The sequence below is a fragment of the Hordeum vulgare genome, chromosome 4H (genome assembly GCF_904849725.1).
Source record: "Hordeum vulgare subsp. vulgare chromosome 4H, MorexV3_pseudomolecules_assembly, whole genome shotgun sequence".
NCBI lineage: Eukaryota > Viridiplantae > Streptophyta > Magnoliopsida > Poales > Poaceae > Hordeum > Hordeum vulgare.
The window spans coordinates 120,558,086-120,577,751 of NC_058521.1; the positions used below are offsets into that span (position 1 = coordinate 120,558,086).

The window sequence follows — 19,666 nt, forward strand, 5'->3', positions numbered from 1 at the left end:
CGTGGCGGACGACGAGGCCGGGAGAAGCAGAGAGGAGGGGACGGGAGGCCGGCGGCGGAGTTCGTGCTGTCGGCGACGGGAGGACTGCGTGCCACTTCGAGGACGGCGGGGACGGGAGGATGGCGACGGAGTGAGAAGGTCTTCGCCGCCAGGAGGTGCGCCGCTCGCCGGCGGGAGGAGTAGACGAGGCGGCGGCGGGAGGAGGAGGAACCCTAGGAGGATGCGTCGGGCGCGTGGTGTTCGTGGAAGGGACTGGTGGGGTGGAGGCAGGGAGCGGTCGAGCGCGTGCGGTCGTGACTCGTAACTGGTGGGGCTGTGGGAAAAATTCGAGTGGCATTCGGTTGTAATTTCCTTAGAACGAAATGTCCCTTATACAAAACGGTTCGGATCACTTTGCGGGAAGCGAAGGAAAGCCACGGAAAGCACGTCTCGGGGTGCTTTCTCTCCTACGTGCAATGGAGAGGCCGGCTTTGTCAAAGCCAATAGCTAAGCTAGGCTGTTTGGTGAGCTTTGTTGGCTTTTTTTCGTGGAAAGCCACCAAAAGTTGAAACAAACACGGCCTCAACTTTGAATACTTGCAGTTGCGATCAAACTTTGAATACTTGCAGTTGTCACCCGACTTTGAATACTTGCAGTTACGACCTGACTTTGAATATTTACAGTTGCAACCATATTTAAAAACATGCAATTGCGACCCGACTTTGAATATTGATGTCACTGATAAAAGAAGGAAAAGAAGACATCAAAACATTACATAAAAATATGCAATTGCGACCCTCATTAGAAGAAAGCATTTCCACCGAAGGAAACGCTTGGCTTTTCATTTAACTAACATAAAAGGAAAAAAATCACAGCTTAAAATTAAATAAAAACTAGGAACAATAAAAATAAAAAAATAAAAAATTATAAGCTGAAACTAGAAAACAAAAAATATAGAAAATAAGACAATAATCACTGAGAAAAAAATACAAAAAACCAACATAAATCGGTACACATAGACAAGGTACCCTCAAGAAAACTACTAGACAACATCGCTAGTTATCTTTTTTTTTAGGGGTAACATCGCTAGTTATGTTTCCTCGATCTTTGACAGGAGGACGTGACGGGCCGCAACTGGTCAACAACACAGGAAAAAAAAAAGGCAAAACGGGCCAAGGGCAACTTTGCTTCGACACTGCACGAATAGTTACTTGATTTTTGATCCAACGATCATGTACGTGAATGAGACCATAAGTAAAACTCACTTAGCTGAGTTTTAGCAAACCCGTTAATACTAGTATATCAAATAGTTTTCTGTAAACAAGTTACACACATTCAGTCCAGCGAAGCAGAATAGAGCCGAGTGATTATTCTAAACCTTGGTGTCAGAGAGAGTGATTTAGTTTCTATAGCATTTGGCGTCAGAACTGGATCTTGAAAGCACAAAGAAACAACAGCGGATCACGCATCAGTACGCGCCGAGCTATCTCCTAGATTATCAGTGGCGTACGCAACGAGATGCGTTGAGTTTCTTGGCTCCAACTTGCGCAAAACGATGGCCGATGCTAGCTACGGTTGCCGAGGTAGGAGGAGCTCCTCCGCTCCCACCTTCATGCTGGCCGTTGCCGCGACGAGCTTGACCATCTTGGCCGCGCCGTCGAGGACGGCGATCTCGACGATGAATGCGCCGCACACGGGGCGGTGGTCGGAGAACTTGGACTCCCCACGCACGTACGCCACCTGCACGATCCCATCGCCGCGCCAAAGAATCCGATCGCACCACGCCGGCGTCCTCCGTTTCGTCTTCTTCTTCGACGCCGCGCCGTCGTCGTCCTCGCCGGCGTAGTAGCTGTCGGAGTTCCACGAGTACTTGTACGTCGGCGCGAAGGAGATGACGCCCTCGCTCCACCCCCGGAACACCCCGCCCTCCCGCTCCGTCTTGAGCTGATCCTTCTCGAACAGCGCCGCCCAGTCGCCGGCATCCACCAACTTCTTCGCGTCCGCGTAGCCCAGCGCGATCCGGTAATTCAGGTCGCCGAGCCAGATCACGCGACTGGACAAATCGAATTGCTCGACATCAATGGCAGAATCCGATGCAAGAATCGAATCAGTGGCGATGAGAGAGAGACTGACGTACTCGTGGTCGAGGATTCGTTCCGGGATGCGGCGGCCGGAGCGCTTGCAGACGCGGCGGAACTGGGTGTTCTTGAGGATCTCGACGACGTCGGAGTTGCGGCGGAGCTCGTCGCCGTCCTTCTCGCCGGAGGCGAGGTGGCTGCACACGAAGCAGAGGGACGTCTGGTGCAGCGACATGCTCACGGAGATGCACCCTTTGTTGCCAAGGCGGCCCATGATGCCGCGGCCGACGCAGCTGAGCCGGACGTGGCCGATGTGCGCCACCAGCTCCCGCCGCGCCCACACCGTTGCGAAGAGACCAACCATCTGCTTGCACGCCACCAGGCAGTACCTCCTCTGCAGGTTCGCCGCCGCCGGCTGCAGCAACAGCGTGGCGTCGGACGCCATGGACGATGCCTCCCCACCGCCGTCGACGACGACGTCCATGTCCTCCTCGTCTGACGTGGTCGTGTCGCCCTCGACGGCATACCGGCGCCGGTTTTTGCTGCTGCCGCAGCGCATCATCAGGCACGACGACGGCGATTTGGAGTACGGCCGGCGCCGGGGCGCCCTCTCCGCTGGGCAAGTGCACGACTTGAGCCGGCGGCCGCGGGTGATGGCAGCGCGGCGAACCTCTCTGGGGGAGGACCCGTTCTTGTGAAACAGCGACGGGTCGAGCGGGCTGGAGCTCCCCGTGTGGAGTGCGGAAACGGGAGAGGCGGACTGGCTGAAGGACCGGCTCGCCGGCGGCGACGACGAAGTCCGGTTGAGTGCCTGGTTGATGAGCGCGAGCCATCTGGACGCCGGCTCGTTATCCTCGATCACAAGCACGTTCCCGGCGTTGAGAGGGACGACCTCCTGGAATCTGCATCACCATTACAGCATGTTAAGCTTTCGAGTAATTGAGATTAACTGCACTTGATACTGATGGTACTATAGTGAAATCTTGCCATCTATCCGTTGCAAATTCTGCGAAACTGAAAATTCAAAATTCTTGAAACAAAATTTACTACCAAATTGGCGAGATAGTAAGCGTTCACCAGGTTCTGATTCCTCGGAATATTTCACATTTCCCATTGTTTACATAAATATAGTGTTTACTTGTTATCTGAAACTTCTGAAGCAACTGGTGTTGTTAGTTGAAACATAGCTTTCTGAAGAATAGGACATGTCAAGCAAAACAACCCCACAAGAAAACATGCCAATAATTTGCATAACACACAGTTCAACAACAGGAGATGTGATGAATTGTTTGTGGTGCAGAGGAACTGAAAATGGCAATGTTTTCCTCTACTGAAACACGCAGAGCTCTTGTGTGTTAATGCATTGACAATGATGTAGCCCCAAATCGAAGCTTTCCAAGTCCTATGTTGTTGTCCATCTGAGACAAGAGATAGAAGATTGTGCAAAATTATGATATTTGATATTGTAACATACCCTAGAACATAAACATCCGAGTGGTCGTCAGAAGGGAGGAAGTCATTCAGATTCAGCTCCATATCTGGAGTTTTTCCGGCGACGTTCCATGTTGCTGCAAATACCCTGTGAAAAAACAGACCACCGAAGGAGGAAAACTATCTGAATTTGATCCTCACACGGAAATAAAATTTATTTGCCTAAACTTCGAATGTCAAAACTCGCGAGTGTACCTAAAAGACTCGATATGCGTGCTGGTTGGTGCAGGAGAACTGAAATTACTGAATTTCAGGCTTGTACTTTTGAAGAAGGATGAAGATGATGCTGAAGGCGAAGCCACCGGTGAGTGCTCTGGACTCTCTTTCAAATCAACTGAAAAAAAAATGCAAACACTGAAGTACTTTAGTACCTACACACAAAATTAGCATTTTGGATTGTCTTTTACTCTTAGCAAATGATGAACTTTGCAAATAAGACATGGAAATAGCTTGTTCTTATCATGAATTACAGAAGAGAGAAACATGGTGGCTTTGCTTCGTCAAAAATGGATAGATGTTCTAAACTTCAGAACCTACCTGTAGAGTGCTCCGCACCATGTCTGAATGAAGAATTCCTACCCTTCATAGCAGGAATACTTCCAAAGGGAGACTGAAGAAGGAGAAGAATTAAATCGAGTGATAATTATCTGGATTGATGGAACTTACCGCAAGGGATGAGAAGACGCGTTACCTTCTTCCTCGTGTTGATTTTCTGGTCCATTTTCTGAACCCAGCTTCTTCTTCCAGCATCAAATGAACGGCCCTTGCGCCAAAGCAATTACTTGACAGCTAGGAGACCTAATCTAATTCCTGAAAAAGTGTTCCAAGGATAAGTCAGGCAGATAGAAACAGCCCAAGGCTTGTTGTTCTGAAACACAGCCACCAAAAGTTTTTCAAGGCCAAACTAAGAAACAGGACAAGCAACAACTATCTATCTGGAAACAGGAGTATTTAAATAGGATCAACCTATTAAAAAGGAAAGGAACAACTAAGGACCAAGTTAAAAAAGGAAAACCCATTCCCTCAAATACCAAATATACTGGTAATTATTTGAGCATTCATAGAGAAAACACCAAATGGAACAATCATACAAAATTGGTGTCACAATCAGGCAGACGATAGCAAAGCATGTGTACCCCACTTATAAGAAGGAAGAATCTATACCATGAAAGAAGAAAGAAAGAAAGGAAGAGGTTTATTTGAATAAAAAATAAAGAAATAGGTGTCCTAGACTTCTTTGATGCAATCAATTCAATGGAATAGTAGAAGTTGACCTGAAGAAATTTAAAGCAGCTATTGGAAGTTCCAATTGGGGCGATGCTACTGCTGCTGCCACGGTGACGGCACAAAAACAAGAAGTTTCAGAAAACTTCAACAAACCAATGACAACGAAACGAAACAGCGGAAATTGAACTCCTCAAAACAATGTGAGATGGACATGACTACCCGTCGAAATCACATTTGATAGCACACTGAAGCAAGCATATCATATCGTACTAACCTGCATCCTAATTTCTCGCAAGTACTACTAAAGTTTTTGTAGCAAATAAAGTCAGATCATATAGTTGGAGTGGCAACCAGTATGAAGCCAAAAAGCCTAGCTACAGATGAAAATGTAATTTTTTGAGGCAACATATCGCCTTTTTCCGTCGAGAAAAGGGAAGTGTGTATGTATGTGTGCAATAGATCTTGTAAACTATGTTGGCAAGCTCAAGGCATGGAAGGTGATGGAGTTTGACCAGCCTTTTTCAAGCAAGTGGGAAAAGTTCCAAATTGAATAGACTAAGCAGCAGCTCAAGCCAAAGCTGTCATGAAACAGCATAGAGCTGTGTTAACAGCTCCTTGGAACCATCCAGCAAGTGGTAAGGTGAGGGGGCTCTAGGAACTGTAATAAACATAGAAATTGAAATTTCTGAGAAAAAAAATGTTTGATAGTATAGTGTACAACAGGAACAAACAAACGAAGTTGCACTTTTAAAATTCATAAGAAAGTGCGATATTTGGTAGTATAATTGTCTGTCCGATTACACGCCAAAACCAAGAAGGGGGGAAGGAGACCACACTGATTCCCCGAGGCAGCCGTTTTGGCCTTGGCAGCGTCCAAAGCAGAGGGTGGTCGATCGATGCCCCCAAGAAAACATAGAGTGAAGTAAAGTATTCATAGAAAAATGGGTGAATTGCAGCATGGTTTTGGGCATGCATGGAGGAAGAATTCAGAATGACAACCGCAGAATGTTGTGGGGCAAGATAGAAGCGGGATAGCATACCAAACTGATTACTGTACTCCCTAATGATCAAGTTAAATTACACCACGGGATAAGCCTGCCAACAGAAGAGAAGAAAAGAGGAGAGGCTAGCCATGGAGGAGGAGGAGGAAGAAAACCTTGGTGAATGGCGATGGCTGTGGTTCCATGGAATTGGAAAGGAAGCGCGCGGCGGGAACGATGCCAAATGGACGCGGCCTAATAATACTACTAGCAGGAGGAAACGTACGTACTATTTTTGCAACGCGGTGGCGGTCTGCGAAAGCACCGGCCGGCTGGCCGGCTGTGTGTCACCGGTGCGTCCTTCTCGTGGTTGCCTTTGCCTGAGGCTCCCGGCGCAGACGAGCGGTTGACGAGGAAGGGGAGGAAATGGAGAGGGAGTGGGGGGGACGTGGTTGGTTGGTCAGGTCACATGAGGTCAAACCCAAACGGAGCCGTGGGAGGGAGGAAGAAGGGGAGCAGCTCCTGTTACCCGCGCGTGCGTTGCCTTTTCCCCAGGTTCCTGGAGGAGGAGTAATTCTCTTCTCCGTTCCGTTCCACGGTAAAATGGCCAAATTTTACGTGTGGTCAGACACCAGATCTTGTTACTAGTACCAAAATTTCCTGGTGTAGCTATAGATGCATGTTCACAACATCAAGTCAAACATTCTCGGACCACTTTGACCTCTATTTTTTTGGAGGAATAGTCAAATCACATGACTGTTTTTAGACGTTCTTGGTTCAGAAAACTCCTATACTTTGATTTGTGTTCCATCTAGGATTCTAGGTCTTTTGGAACGCATGGAGTTTAGACCAAGCTTACATGGTTTGCAACATTTTCTCAATATAAGCAGTCTTGGTTGCGAAACAAAAAATCTCGCCAAACTGGAGTAGTATCATACTTCTACGTACTAGCAAGTTCTTTTTCATAGGCTAGAGGGACTGGTAACTATTTTTCATCTAGGCGGCACCAGCATTGAATCTGGCAGCACGTACTGCGTACCTAGTTGCATGTTGCTCGATGGACCACTTTGACTTCTTCTTTTAGACGGATGGATCATGGACTGCGTCTCGCGTTCCTACTACCAAAACGTGCAGCCGTGTCCGACCCGTCCCGGATAGATTGATCATGTATGTCACGATAACTCCAACCGCACGATCAAAACAAACGCATGTTTTTTCCATTTGGACCGCCTATCAGTTCATTTGTGTTGGCTTTTGTATTTGAATCAGTCGGTGCGCCAAACGAGAGACATGCATATTTTATACTCCCTCCGTTCCTAAATACAGTATAAGTCTTTAAGCGATTTCATTAGAGGACTACATATAAAGTAAAATAAGTGAATCTACACTCTATAGTATGTCTATATACATCCGTATATAGTTTCTAATAAAATCTCTAAAGGACTTATATTATGAAACGGAGGGAGTAGTACATGTTCACGTTAGCATTCGGTCGAATATCTGATGAGCGAGCAGCTCGCCCCACCCCCGTGAGCTCACCTCTGTACCGCCGCCCCGCCCCATTGCCCCGCAGCTTGCACCCATGCCCTACCCATTCCCTGACAACTCGCCTGTGCATTGTCGCCCCGCCCGCGCAGCTTGCCTCTGCGCCGTCACCCTACCCGCCCCGCACCTTGCCTTGTTGCCCGCCCGTGCCCCGCGCGCTCGTGCTCGCGCCGGCCCATGCCCCGCCAGCTTGCGCTCGCCCAGCCCCCGCGAGCTCGTCTCTACGTCGTCGCCCCGCCCCGCAGCTCGCCTCACCACCTTGTCGGCTCGCGCCCGCGCTTGACAGTGCCTCGGCAGCTCGCCTCTACATCGTCCCCTTTCCCCCCGGTAGCTTGCTTCGCTGCCCGCCCCTGCCTCACCAACTCGCCTCGCCGCCCATCCGTGCCCCGCACGCTCGCCCTTGCTCGTGCTCCCGCGCAGCTCACCCCGCCCCCGCGAGCTCACCTCTGCGCCGTCACCCCGCCCCGTAGCTCGCCCCGCCGCCCTGCAGCTCGTCCCACCGCCTCGCCGGCTCGCTCCCGTGCCCCCGCACATGCCCCGTCGGCTCGCTCCCGCATGTGCCCCGCTAGTTCGCGCCCAAGCGCTCGTGCTCGCGCCCGCCCATGCCCCGCCAGCTCTGTCGCACCGCGGAGGGAGGAGGAGCGGGTGGAGGCGACACAGACGACAGGTGATGGTGCGACGGCGGCGATGGTGGGGGCTGAAGAAGAAGGGTGTCGGGCACGCCCCGCCCGTGAGGCTGCCCACTGACGGGGGCGAGCTCCGCGTCCTCGACATCGCCGCCAAGGACGGCGCGAGCATGCTCTTGTCTTCTCACACCACCACGTGGGCCGCGCCGCGCGGGGGCTACGAGGACGTCATCCTCGACTCCGGCAGCCTTCAGGGGCACGACAACGATGAGCTCGGATAGGTGGATGACAGGTGGGGTGGGCGGGACATGCAACGGACACACACATACGTGAAGGACGCAGAAAACGTTCGTATCGTGTCCACCTCCGGTCCAAATATGAATCAAATTTGAATGTAAAATGGGTCGGGTGGATACGAAACGGATATGATTTGGAAATTAATTTTTGGGTTGGGTCATTATTTTTGTCTACGGTGACAAAAAAAACGTGGTCAGACGAAATGGATCATCCGGTTGGAGTTGCTCTCACCGTGCCGTCGTGTTGATGCCAGGCATGATCTCATATATTCCCTTGTGCTCGAAAAACAAACATCACGTATATTCCCTGTGATTATACTGATAATATTCTTAAGTTGTCGCCTTATTTGCTGGACGACCTGTATACTACCATGTCTTCCAATAACATAAGACTCGAAATAGGTAACCACAGAGATAGGCATGCACGAAGTAGGCCATGCATGCAGTGGATAAAAAGAAGAGGAAGAAGAGTTTGACTAATCGGTTTCACTGATCAAAGTACTACTGTGACTTGTATCAATGCACTCTTAGATGCTTATTAGGTTTACTTATTATGACAAAGAGCTATCTTGGATTAGGTTGAAACTTTTTAATTAGGTATATGATCAGTTTTTTTTACGAGCACAAGTCAAACACACATAGAGAACCAGCCGATGGTTGAACGCCAAACCCATCAGAGATTAAACCTGGGCTTTGGCGCTATGCTTTCACATTAATGCGGATTATTCCTTCAATGGAAGGCAGTTCTCTATTGTCAGTCATACATTTGAGCATCTCCAATAGAGACGCGACTTTAGGGCCGTGCTGGAAAAATTGCTTATTACACGCGTGTAGTTGTTTCGAACCCTCCAGCGCACGCGTAAAAAAACATACGTGCTTTATAATTGGTTGAGCTTGTGGAGCAAACCGAAATCACGTGCTGTTTACTTAATGCGTTTGTTCGTATGCGTAGCATACTTTGAGCTGCTGCAGTTGGGGTAGCTGGATTGAATGTCGTGTTAACGCATTTTTGTTGGAGATGCTCTGGTCTCCGCGTATTAAAAGTATTATAATGACGCGTTAAATTTTTTATTGAACGAAAAAAAATTGCAACTGTTGGAGATGCTTTTAGATAATTTTAAAACTCCGCAACTCCAACTCTTGTACTCCCTCTGTCACAGTTTATAAGGCATGTACGTGTACCTAGGTTGTCAATTTAACTTATATAAAATATAGTATTTAACATAAAAATTATATCATTAGAAAATAGAACATCTAAAATTTCTAATGATATATTTTTTATAATATATGTCTCTCATTAAGTTGATCAAATTGACGACCTAGATACGCGTATCGGACTTATAAACTGAAAAGGAGGGAGTATGAGTGTGTGTTTATTAGTATTATCACTATCTGAAAATAGTATTCTCTCTGTTTCTAAATACTTGTTAGAAAATTAAACTAGTTCTCTTTAACAAAAAAATATTGTGTACAGAAAAAGTAGTAGATAACTACTTTTTTTATACCTAAATAATTATTGTTGGAAAGAACTAGTCTAGTAGATATGGATGCATGAAGAAGACCATGCAATGATAAAAGCAAGAGGAAAAAGGAGTTTTCACTAATTGTCCTCCGCTAATCAAAGTACGTACTAGGACTTGCATTAATGAATTCTTGCTTAGATTTATGTTAAGGAGCTATCTTAGGCTGGCCATAGCGAAGGTATCATAGCTAGTATCATAGTCTTGAAACTAGCAAACATGCTGATGTGGCAAGTAATTAAAGAAGAGAGAGAGGGTTGGAGTAACATAGGTAGATACCGTATCATGTTAAATGTTATGCTACTATGTGTCATGCATATCAATAAATGAGATGACCTATGATACTAGTTTATGATATTATGCATTATGAAGGTAGTATCATACAATAGTAACATATTCATGATACCACTATATGTTACTCTCCACTATGAACAGCCTTAGATTTGGTTGAAAATTTTATGAAACGTACTATTGTTTTTATTCCTATTACTTACAAACTCGTGAGTGCTTGAATGGTTAAGGGAGTGATGGTACCCCTAACACACCTGGGATCAAACCACTAGTTTGACGCTTTGTTGTCTCATTATACACATTTTGAAAAGAGTTTCTCTTCGGTGAGCACATTATGGAGCGTTTATCATGATTCACCAATCTTAAAGCTTCACAACTCTTCTACTACTTTCGTTACGGTTTAGAAGGTACAGTAAAACTTACGTGCATTTTCATAATATATAAGATTTAAGACGCATTGCATTTATTCTTAGCAGTTAATTAGTATTCCATTGTACTACTTTTATGTGCATGCGTAGTGTGAATGCTATTTTTTACCCATCTTACAACCAGTCAATAACCACCTAGGTTTTTGAGAATTTTCAAACGAGTAGTTGTTGTGTGGGTGCAAGTGTCTTGTGTGATTTTGTGTGCAAGCAGGCGTCGTGTTTCTTTGTTGTAATCAACGCTTCTCAAAGAAAGGGAAAAAATCAAACACACATTGTAGCTTGCATGTCATGTCAGCGGGCACTAGCCCACCAAATTTTGGAAGAGGGTAACCCTAGCCTTTTCGTCCATTGAAACACACAACCATACATTGTTTACTACTAGCAAAAAAGCCCGTGCGTTGTAACGGAAGAGAAAATAACACACGTTTTGAACGTAATATATTTTCACATGACATCACATTTGTGTTGCCGACGATGGCCTCAGTGCTCACACAACGAAAACGCGTTTGAATATACAATCACTCGGAATAAGATGAGAAATATGTTGTTTCTCCCCACGAGATTTTCCAAAGGTGTGCATGTCTGGTTAACGATGTTTTCTTTCTTCTCAATTTGGTTTTAATTTAATGGATATTTATTGCAACTCGTATGGTCGTTGGAAAGAGAGAAAAAAGACCATGCACTACAGATTAAGTTTGCACCAAAAGTAATATTTAAGAAGTATTCAACAGCTAAAAATAACATCCTATTTAGATTTTACACATTTTTCAATCAAATTTCATATATAACATGTTAAAATCGGAGTAACGGTTTAAAATATATGGATAATTTTGTTTTAGATAAAATATGGATTGATTAACTGAAAAGTCAGGGTTTTTTAAAACATTTCGGCTGACTTAAATAGGGACGGCGGGTTGATTACCTGAAACATGAGGGAGTTTTATGTAAAATGCAAAAAAACGGTTCGGCTCTGACTAAAAGATGGACCACGGGTTGATTATCTAAAACTGTGAGGACTTTTCTGCAAAAGGACAAAAAACGGTTCGTTCTGACTTAAAGTTGGTTTGTGGGTTGATTAACTGAAACTGCGAGGGCTTTTCTGCAAAATGACCGACGACGGGGAGATTAAAATAGTGTCATGCATTAACCCATAAAATTGTCTTTGAAGAAAAAAAAACACTCATTCACTCATACATTTCCAACGTGTCGATAGTTTATAAATTATTCATGTCATATCTATCTATGTTTATAATATTTTTATATGATTTTGATGCATTTCATATGATTTAACTAGATCTAACTTGGACTGATGTTGTTTTCATCGGAATTATTATGATGTTGTTTTTATGCAGAAAACAAAAGTTCTCGAAATCGCCCAAAATAGTTTGACGATTTTTTCTCGATAATATGAGAAATAGCGGAGCGAAGAACCACCGGAGGGGGGCCACCTGTGGGGCACAAGCAAACATGGCGCGCCCACCCCCTCAGCGTGCCCTGTTAGCTTGTGGGGCCCACGTGGCTCCGGTTGACGTGATTCTAACACTGAAAATTCCTATAAATACAGAAACCCTCGAAAGTTAACATATAACTTCCGCTCCCTCACCGCAAGCGTGTGTACAGAAGAAAACTCATCCAGAGCCCTGTTCCGGCACCCTGTCAAAGGGGGCAATCATCACCGGAGGTCATCTTCATCATCCCGGCGGTGTTCATGATGAGGAGGGAGTAGTTCACCCTCGGGGTTGAGGGTATGTACCAGTAGCTATGTATTTGATCTCTCTCTCCCCTCTCTCTCTCTTTGTCGTGTTTTTGAGATGTCCTGATCTTGATGTTTCACGGACTTTGCTAATATAGTTGGATCATATGGTGTTTGTCCCTTGCTATCTTGATGTGATGAGTTGAATCTTCCCCTTGAGATTTTGTTATGTCAGATTGAATAATGGATTTGAAATCACTTGATTTATGACTTGCATGTGGATACCCGTGGGACAATTGGGGTGTCCTATTGATGCACTTGATATATGTTTTGGTACTCAACTCGTGGATTCCTAAGGTGATATTAGGGTAATCTATGCATAGGGGTTGATACACACTCTTGTCCTACTTTCATTGATAGAAATCGTGGGGGTACTCTTTGAAGTTCTTTGTGTTGGATTGAATATGATGAATCTAAAATTGTTTGATGCATGTCGAATAATTAATCCATGGACACTTGAGGTGAAATTGAAGTATCTAGGTGACATTAGGGTTGATTGATGTGTATCATATGTGTTATTGTAGTACGAACTCTAGGGCTGTTTGTGACACTTATACGAATAGCTCGATGGATTGATCGGAAATGATAACTTTGAGGTGGTTCGATGTCTACAACAATTTTTTCTTATGTTCTCCGCTAATAGAAACTTTGGTGTGATTCTTTGCCGCACGTTGAAGGATGATCATGTGATTCTTCCAGTTAGCATTGTTGAGAGATTGCATTAGTGAAAGTATGAGCCATAGGCCTTGTTTCTAAGCATTAATATACCGTTTTGCTCGTTGTTTACTAATCGTTACCTTGCTGTTATTATTTATTCAGGTTACATAAATCTATTTCTACTATCCATACTACACTTCTATCACCATCTCTTCATACTAGTGCACCACTACAATTTGCCGTTGTATTGAGTGTGTTGGGGACACAAAAGATTTCTTGTACTTGATTGCAGGGTTGCTTGGGAGATACCATCTTGATCCTACACCTCCCATGGATTGATAAGCCTTAGGTCATCCACTTGAGGGAAATTTGTTGCTTTCCTACAGAACTCTGCACTTGGAGGCCCAACAACGTCTACAAGAATAAAATTGCATAGTAGACACCATTCCCATCCATATAGGACCCGCCTCATATCGACACTCTAAACACATACCACAAACTATGTCACAGTGGACTATAATCCTCTAATTAATCAACATTTGAGTTGTGAAGTGGTGCAACACTCCAAGACAACCCCTTCAAGAAGCAATAATTGTTCACACACCGATGTCGCATGGTCTCACCATGTCACACCCTATGTTTGTACCACCTTGTCACTAGTGTTTTCCTTTTCAAAATTTGGAGTCAATAAAAACTTTTAAAGTGAGTGCTATGATTGTCCTCATTGTCGTTGCTTGTATGTGTGCTTGTGAGTGACTCACTAAAACAAATTTCCCTCTAAGAAACTTGCACCTTGACTCCAAACCCCTGCCCTATGGTCATGCCATGGGTATAGCACCAGAAACCAATTTTTACAATATATTAATCCAACAAAAAACCTTTTTCTCATTTAAAATTTCGAAAACCCTTGGATTGGGATTTGTTCTACAAGTCCCTAATCTAAGGGAGATATTTGGCCCCAAAGGTTTTCAATTGTTTCCATTATTAAAATAACTTCTCAAAATACTAAAATTATTATTTTAAAAGTTATTTTCCTATATTACTTAAGTGGCTTTTTCTGAGGCCAGAAATTGTATTTCATAGGGGGGAATTATTTTCCTGCCTTAGAAAATTCTGAGAAAAATTAGGGACAATCAAAGGACATATATTTTCCATATATGTGAGTTTCAACCCCTTGTCATTTTCAAAATATTGGACTAATCCCTTGAAAACCAATCCTGTATATTCCGGTCTTTTGAGATGTTTCCAAAGGAAATATTCTCAATGAATTCCCATAAAATTCCAGCATGTCCCAAATATTATATGTGATGACAATTCCAAGTTTCATCCCCATCCAAGGTGGTTTGGTTTACCTAATAGCTCGGAAAACCTTTGTGTCTAGAACCAAGTTGGAACAACTCTACATTGCCAAGTTTGTCCATTTGATCTCAAACTTTGTAGGAGTGTCGAAAACCCCCAATGAGGAGGGCACGCCAAGATTTGCATTTGTGGGTGTTGATTTAATCACACTTTCCCACATGAGTGTTATTCTGCCTATTTTTGGGATTTTCCAAGTCTACATTGTCAAACTAGCTCAAATGAGCTTAAACTTGGTAAACCCTATTATATCTATCCCTCATCCAGACGTGTTAAGTTTCACTGCATTTGGAGAAGATTAACCTCTCCGAACCAACATTAAACACCTTCTGCTTATTTTGTAAATCGGCCACAAAACCCCTTATACCCGACTCCTTCACTCCTGATCTCCAGAAGGGGTTACCAGTGTTACCCCACACCTGCAGCCGAGAGCTTTAGCTCCAGTTCAAAGTGGAGTAAGACAAAATCTTCAATCTTCACTCTTACAACACCCTCGCGGCATCTATTCTTCACTCCTCCCTTTGATCAGCATTGTTCCCTCGCCGCCAAAGCCTCTAGAGGGCATCTCCATAACCCCCATGTGCTACCAGACATGCTCCAGACGCGCCAGAGCGCGCGAGCATGCCATGGCATGCCAAAATGGGGCTCTAGACGCACCACACAATGCATCTGCATCGAGGGAGGCCAGCCCCGTCCATGCCTCGCCCCTACAACCTGCCCAAAGGCTCCTGCATCAACGACCGGCTCGAGCATTACACAGAGGCCCTCTCCTCCCTGTTTTCCCTGCCCCTGCGACGCGTGCCCGCGCGCACCCATGCCTGTCATTGCGGGAACGCCACTGTGACGCGTCAAAGATGCGGCTCACTCCCCTTTGACCCTCTCAGCTAGCGTAGGCATCGCCCATGAAGACCCCAGACATGCCCGAAGACCCTCTCTTCCTCGCACGCCACTTCAGCAACCTCGCCGGAATACCACCAATCACTGGACCCTGGAGCTCCTTTAAATAGGCCTCCCCCGGCTCTTCTCTGGCCCCCTTCGACCTCACCACACCTCCAATCGCCTCCCTGTCCACTCCAATCGAGCTATCCGAGCACTAGTGCTCGAGATCGACCGATGGAGCTTAGTCGATCTCGGGACATAGGCCTGCTCCAGCGCTCCTTTGGCTCCCATTCTGACTGCATTCGACTCTTGCATCGTCTCCACCTCTTTCCCGACCATTTCCACGTTATGAACGTCATTGCCGTCCATCTCGTGGAATCCTCCGCCATGACCAACTCGTCGTTGGCGATTCCAGCCACCTCAAGCTCTCCCTCGACCACCACCCGAACTGCGGGAGTGCAGGGAACCCATTCCCGCACTCGGTTTTCCTCGCGTCGCTTGTGCTGCCGCTGGTGAGCACCTCCCCCTCTCTTGCTTGAGGTAGAAGTCAACCTGACACGAGCGCCCCACCTGTCAGCATCTCCCTCTCTCTCCTTCTCACTCGCATTCATTGGCCGCACGACCTCGCGCGTCAGGTTTTAACCCAGCGGCGCACACGCCTGTGCTGGTTGGCTGACCGGCGAGTTGGGCCAGCCCATCTGTTGGTTGGCTCAGGCTTGACCACTTGGCCTTTTCCCTTTTTCTTTTTAGGTTTTAATTAGTTAAACCCCACAAGGTTTCTAATACCGTCATTTCAAATAATGTTTCCACCAAAATTATTGTTTAAATATAGAGAATTTAATAAAACTATTTCTGTAATTTTTACAGAAACTTTTATGTATAGGTTTATTTTAAAACCTGGTTTAAAGCTATTTCAGCCCGTGTTAAAAAGGTTTTAAAAATCTTTTCCACTCCAAAGCAAGAAACGAATATTTTTAGAAATGAAATTGGTATTTTGCATAATAGGGTAACATTTCAGAAATGGATTGTGTGCCTTGTTTTTGTTGTGATTCTTATTATTTTATATTATTATCGTGACGATAGATCACGTGATTGACGAAGGACTTGGACCCGAAGACCTGAAGACCCGGGAGACTTTGCTGACCAAGGCAAGCTGCCCTTTGACCATGTGTGAGAAAATATTTTATGCATGCCATGTTTAATATTCATTCTGAAGCATATGGTCATTATGGATTCGATAAACCCTCGGTAGGGTGTTTCCTTTGGCCTTTCAATACTACTTGCATAAGAAGCATGACCCTACCATCTATGAGGGTCACACTGATAAAAGTTGATAAGTAGATAATAGAGCTATGCTTAGGATGAGCATATGTACGGTGATGGTAACACACGGGTATTTTTAAAAACTTTTCGAAAACCCCGTCGGGTACCACCAATGCCCGAGGGTGATGGTGTGAGATGGTGAACACTTGAAGATAAAGTGGGTACCAGAAAAGGTTTGGTGTGTGTAGTTTCGGAAACGGGGTTATATTTAAGATTTGTCGACCGTCCCAACCTTAAATGTGCGACCACGATACCCCTTACGGGACAGGGCTTTGTTGATTACTCTAGTCGGTGCTAGCAAAGATCCCGCATTACTAGTGACAGGAGTTACATGGTCACTCTCGGGACGGGGTCATGCCAGGTAGGATGACTATGCTATTTTTACACGTTCCGGGCACACCGTTGGTCCCCGCATGGATGATACGATCAAGAGCGAGGTTCGTAAGACGTACATCATGTGGGCTGGGTGCCAATCAAGTGGACTCTTTATCTAGTGTCTTCACGGGAAAGGCATTGTTCGGGTGCTTACCTCGGGTATGTTATATACCACGAGTCGTGGATGACATGAAAGTTCCCCGAGTCTCGTGGGTACAGCGCGCAACCTCTGCAGAGTGTAAAACTATTCAAATAGACGTGTCCATGATGACCCTCAAGTATAGGGGATCGCAACCGTTTTCGAGGGTAGAGTATTCAACCCAAATTTGTTGGTTCGCCAAAGGGGAAGCGAAAGAATATTCTCAAGTATTAGCAACTGAGTTTGTCAGATTCAACAACACCTGAAAGATTAGTGTCTGCAAGCAAAGTATTAGTAGCAAAGTAGTATGATAACAACGGTGTCAGAAACAGAACCGTTGACGGCAGACTATTCCTAACTGTTGTATAAATGGCGCCAATGTTGCATGTGGGCGAGTGAAAGGACCACGATGACGCCTAGAGGGGGGGGGGGTGAATAGGCTATTTAAAAACTTCTTCGGATTTGGCTTAAACCTAATGCGGAAATAAACTAAGAGGATACTTTTCAAGCACAAATCCTAAATGCAATAGGCACCGCAACGTGCACCAACTACATGATCTACCAAGATGGACACAACACGATTACTAACAAGCACAAGTAAGTTACACAAACTTACTTGAGCTATATCACACGACGAGTAGGTGAACGACACAAGATACTAGATCACACTATAGCACACGATATATCAAAAACTGCGAGTGTGAACGTGTGGATATAGAGGGTATGCTTGAACGATTAATCCTGTACAAAGAAATAGCCAACACAATATAATGTGCACATACAATACGCAATGTATGTATGCTCAAGTAACACAAGTAAACCACAAGTAAGGAGTTAGGGTTAAGGATAACCGAGGTCACTGAGACAAAGATGTATCCCGATGTTCACTTCCTTGGAGGGAAGCTAGTTACCATTAGAAAGGTGGATGTTACCATGAAGGCACACCAACGCCACGAAGGCTCACCCTATTCTCCCTTTGAGATAACACCACGAAGGCGTTTCTCAACCACTAGTGGTAAGCCTTTGAGGTGGCTTCCAAACCCTCACAAACTTTTCCGGGGGTAATCACACGAATTGATTCCTCTCCGAAGAACACCTACCGCCTAGGAGTCTCCAACCTCCAAGAGTAACAAGATCACAGGGAATGCCCAAACTTGCTCAAATCTCAAATAGCTTGGGTTGAGGGGAGGAGAGGCAGACGATCTATCTTTTGATTGGAACAACTCTCAAAGGGGCTCACAGATGCTCTTGGGATCTAAGATTTGGTATGAGCAAATGTGTGTGAGGTAGAAATGTGTTCTTATGAAGATATGGCTGTGTTGGACCCCCTCACATGAAGTGGGAGGGGGTATATATAGTGGGGAGACTAAAGTAACCATTGGGGCCACTTAAGTCTGACAGTGGTCGGACGTCCAACGGTTTCCGGACATCCGACACGCGTCGGACGACCGAAGGAGTGTTCATATGAGTTGGCCACTGTGTAGTCGAACAGGGACCGGACGTCCGAAGAGAGGGTCGGATGTCCGAGAGTTCAGCACTGTTCAAGGGCACCGGATTTCCGAAAGTGGTCGGGCGTCCGGCCCTCGGACGTTCGAAGGGAGCCGGATGTCCGAGACTTTGACTCTGGTATAAGGTTCCGGATTTCCGAAGTGGTCGGGCGTCTTGCCCTCGGACGTCCGGAGGAAGGCGGATGTCTGAGATTTTGACTCTGGTATAAGGCTCCGGTTTTCCGAAGTGGTCGGGCGTCCGACCCTCGGACGTCCGGAGAGAGCCGGATGTCCGAGGCTTTGGTTCTATTTTGGAATCAAACAAGAGCAGAGGAGATATGGCTTGAGCAGAGAAGTAGAGATGTAGTTTTGAAAAAATTTGTCGCAATACCCAGTGATCCCCTCTTAATAGTGCGGGATCCCTAAAGACTCAAGAATCATAAAAAGAAGGAGTACCGATGATCTATACTTGCGTGTATACTTTTATTCGTTGATCATCACTCCGCACCACTAACTTCAAAGGAACTGATACCTTTGACTTAGCCTTTCACTTGAGCTTGGTGTTGTTGTTCCTTCTTGACTCAAGTTGAAAGCAAGACATGATGAAGTCTTCAAGAAACTCTCCCATACACAATGTGGAAAGCCTAGCTTGTGTATTCATCTTCATCTGTCCACCATGTGAGCATCCACAAGATTCAAGCATGTAGTACTCAGGAATGCTTATCTTGATCTTGTCCTTGTTAGCACATGAGCTTGTCCTTATCAACACATGATCATTAACAATAGCTTAAAGGGGATTAGTGATTAGTTATCTATATGTGTGTTGTCAGCAACACCAAAACACGATTAAGGGCATGACTGCACTTTCAATCTCCCCCTTTTTGGTAGTTGATGACAACATACATATAGCTCTCCAAAATAGTAATAAACATGTGTGGCTTAGGAGAGATTTGTTACGAGGCTCCCCCTGATTATATGCATGGTAAGAATGAATGGGAGAGTGAGAGTTTTGTCGAAACTCCCCCGGATTATATGCATGGTAAAACAGGTAAATGCGGGAGCACCCCCTTAATATGTGTATCGAAGAAATCATATGGCAGCAGATCGTCACATGGACTAATAGAACAAAACATAATAGCATACGATGATGCACGACATTCATACATAGTACATCATAGTTGTTTATCCATACATTATCGTAGTTCCACCATGCAAATGAGTTCAAAAGCTAAAACT

General features: G+C 45.4%; 1 protein-coding gene across 2 annotated transcripts; it reads right to left on the reverse strand.

Moving 5' to 3' along the window:
• Positions 1-1,224: 1,224 nt before the first annotated feature.
• On the reverse strand, positions 1,225-6,236 carry LOC123448096 (type I inositol polyphosphate 5-phosphatase 10-like). Of its 2 annotated transcripts, none has more exons than XM_045124865.1 (7): positions 6,046-6,236; positions 4,240-4,358; positions 4,086-4,158; positions 3,744-3,882; positions 3,532-3,636; positions 2,117-2,959; positions 1,225-2,032 (listed from the first exon to the last, which is right to left on the reverse strand). In XM_045124865.1, the coding sequence occupies exons 2-7, from the start codon at positions 4,267-4,269 to the stop codon at positions 1,549-1,551; spliced, it is 1,674 nt and encodes a 557-aa protein (XP_044980800.1). In that variant the 5' UTR covers positions 4,270-4,358; positions 6,046-6,236; the 3' UTR covers positions 1,225-1,548. The 2 variants fall into 2 exon arrangements, with proteins under 2 accessions (XP_044980800.1, XP_044980801.1); XM_045124866.1 differs by lacking the exon at positions 6,046-6,236 and adding an exon at positions 5,932-6,021.
• Between the last annotated feature and the right edge of the window lie 13,430 nt (positions 6,237-19,666).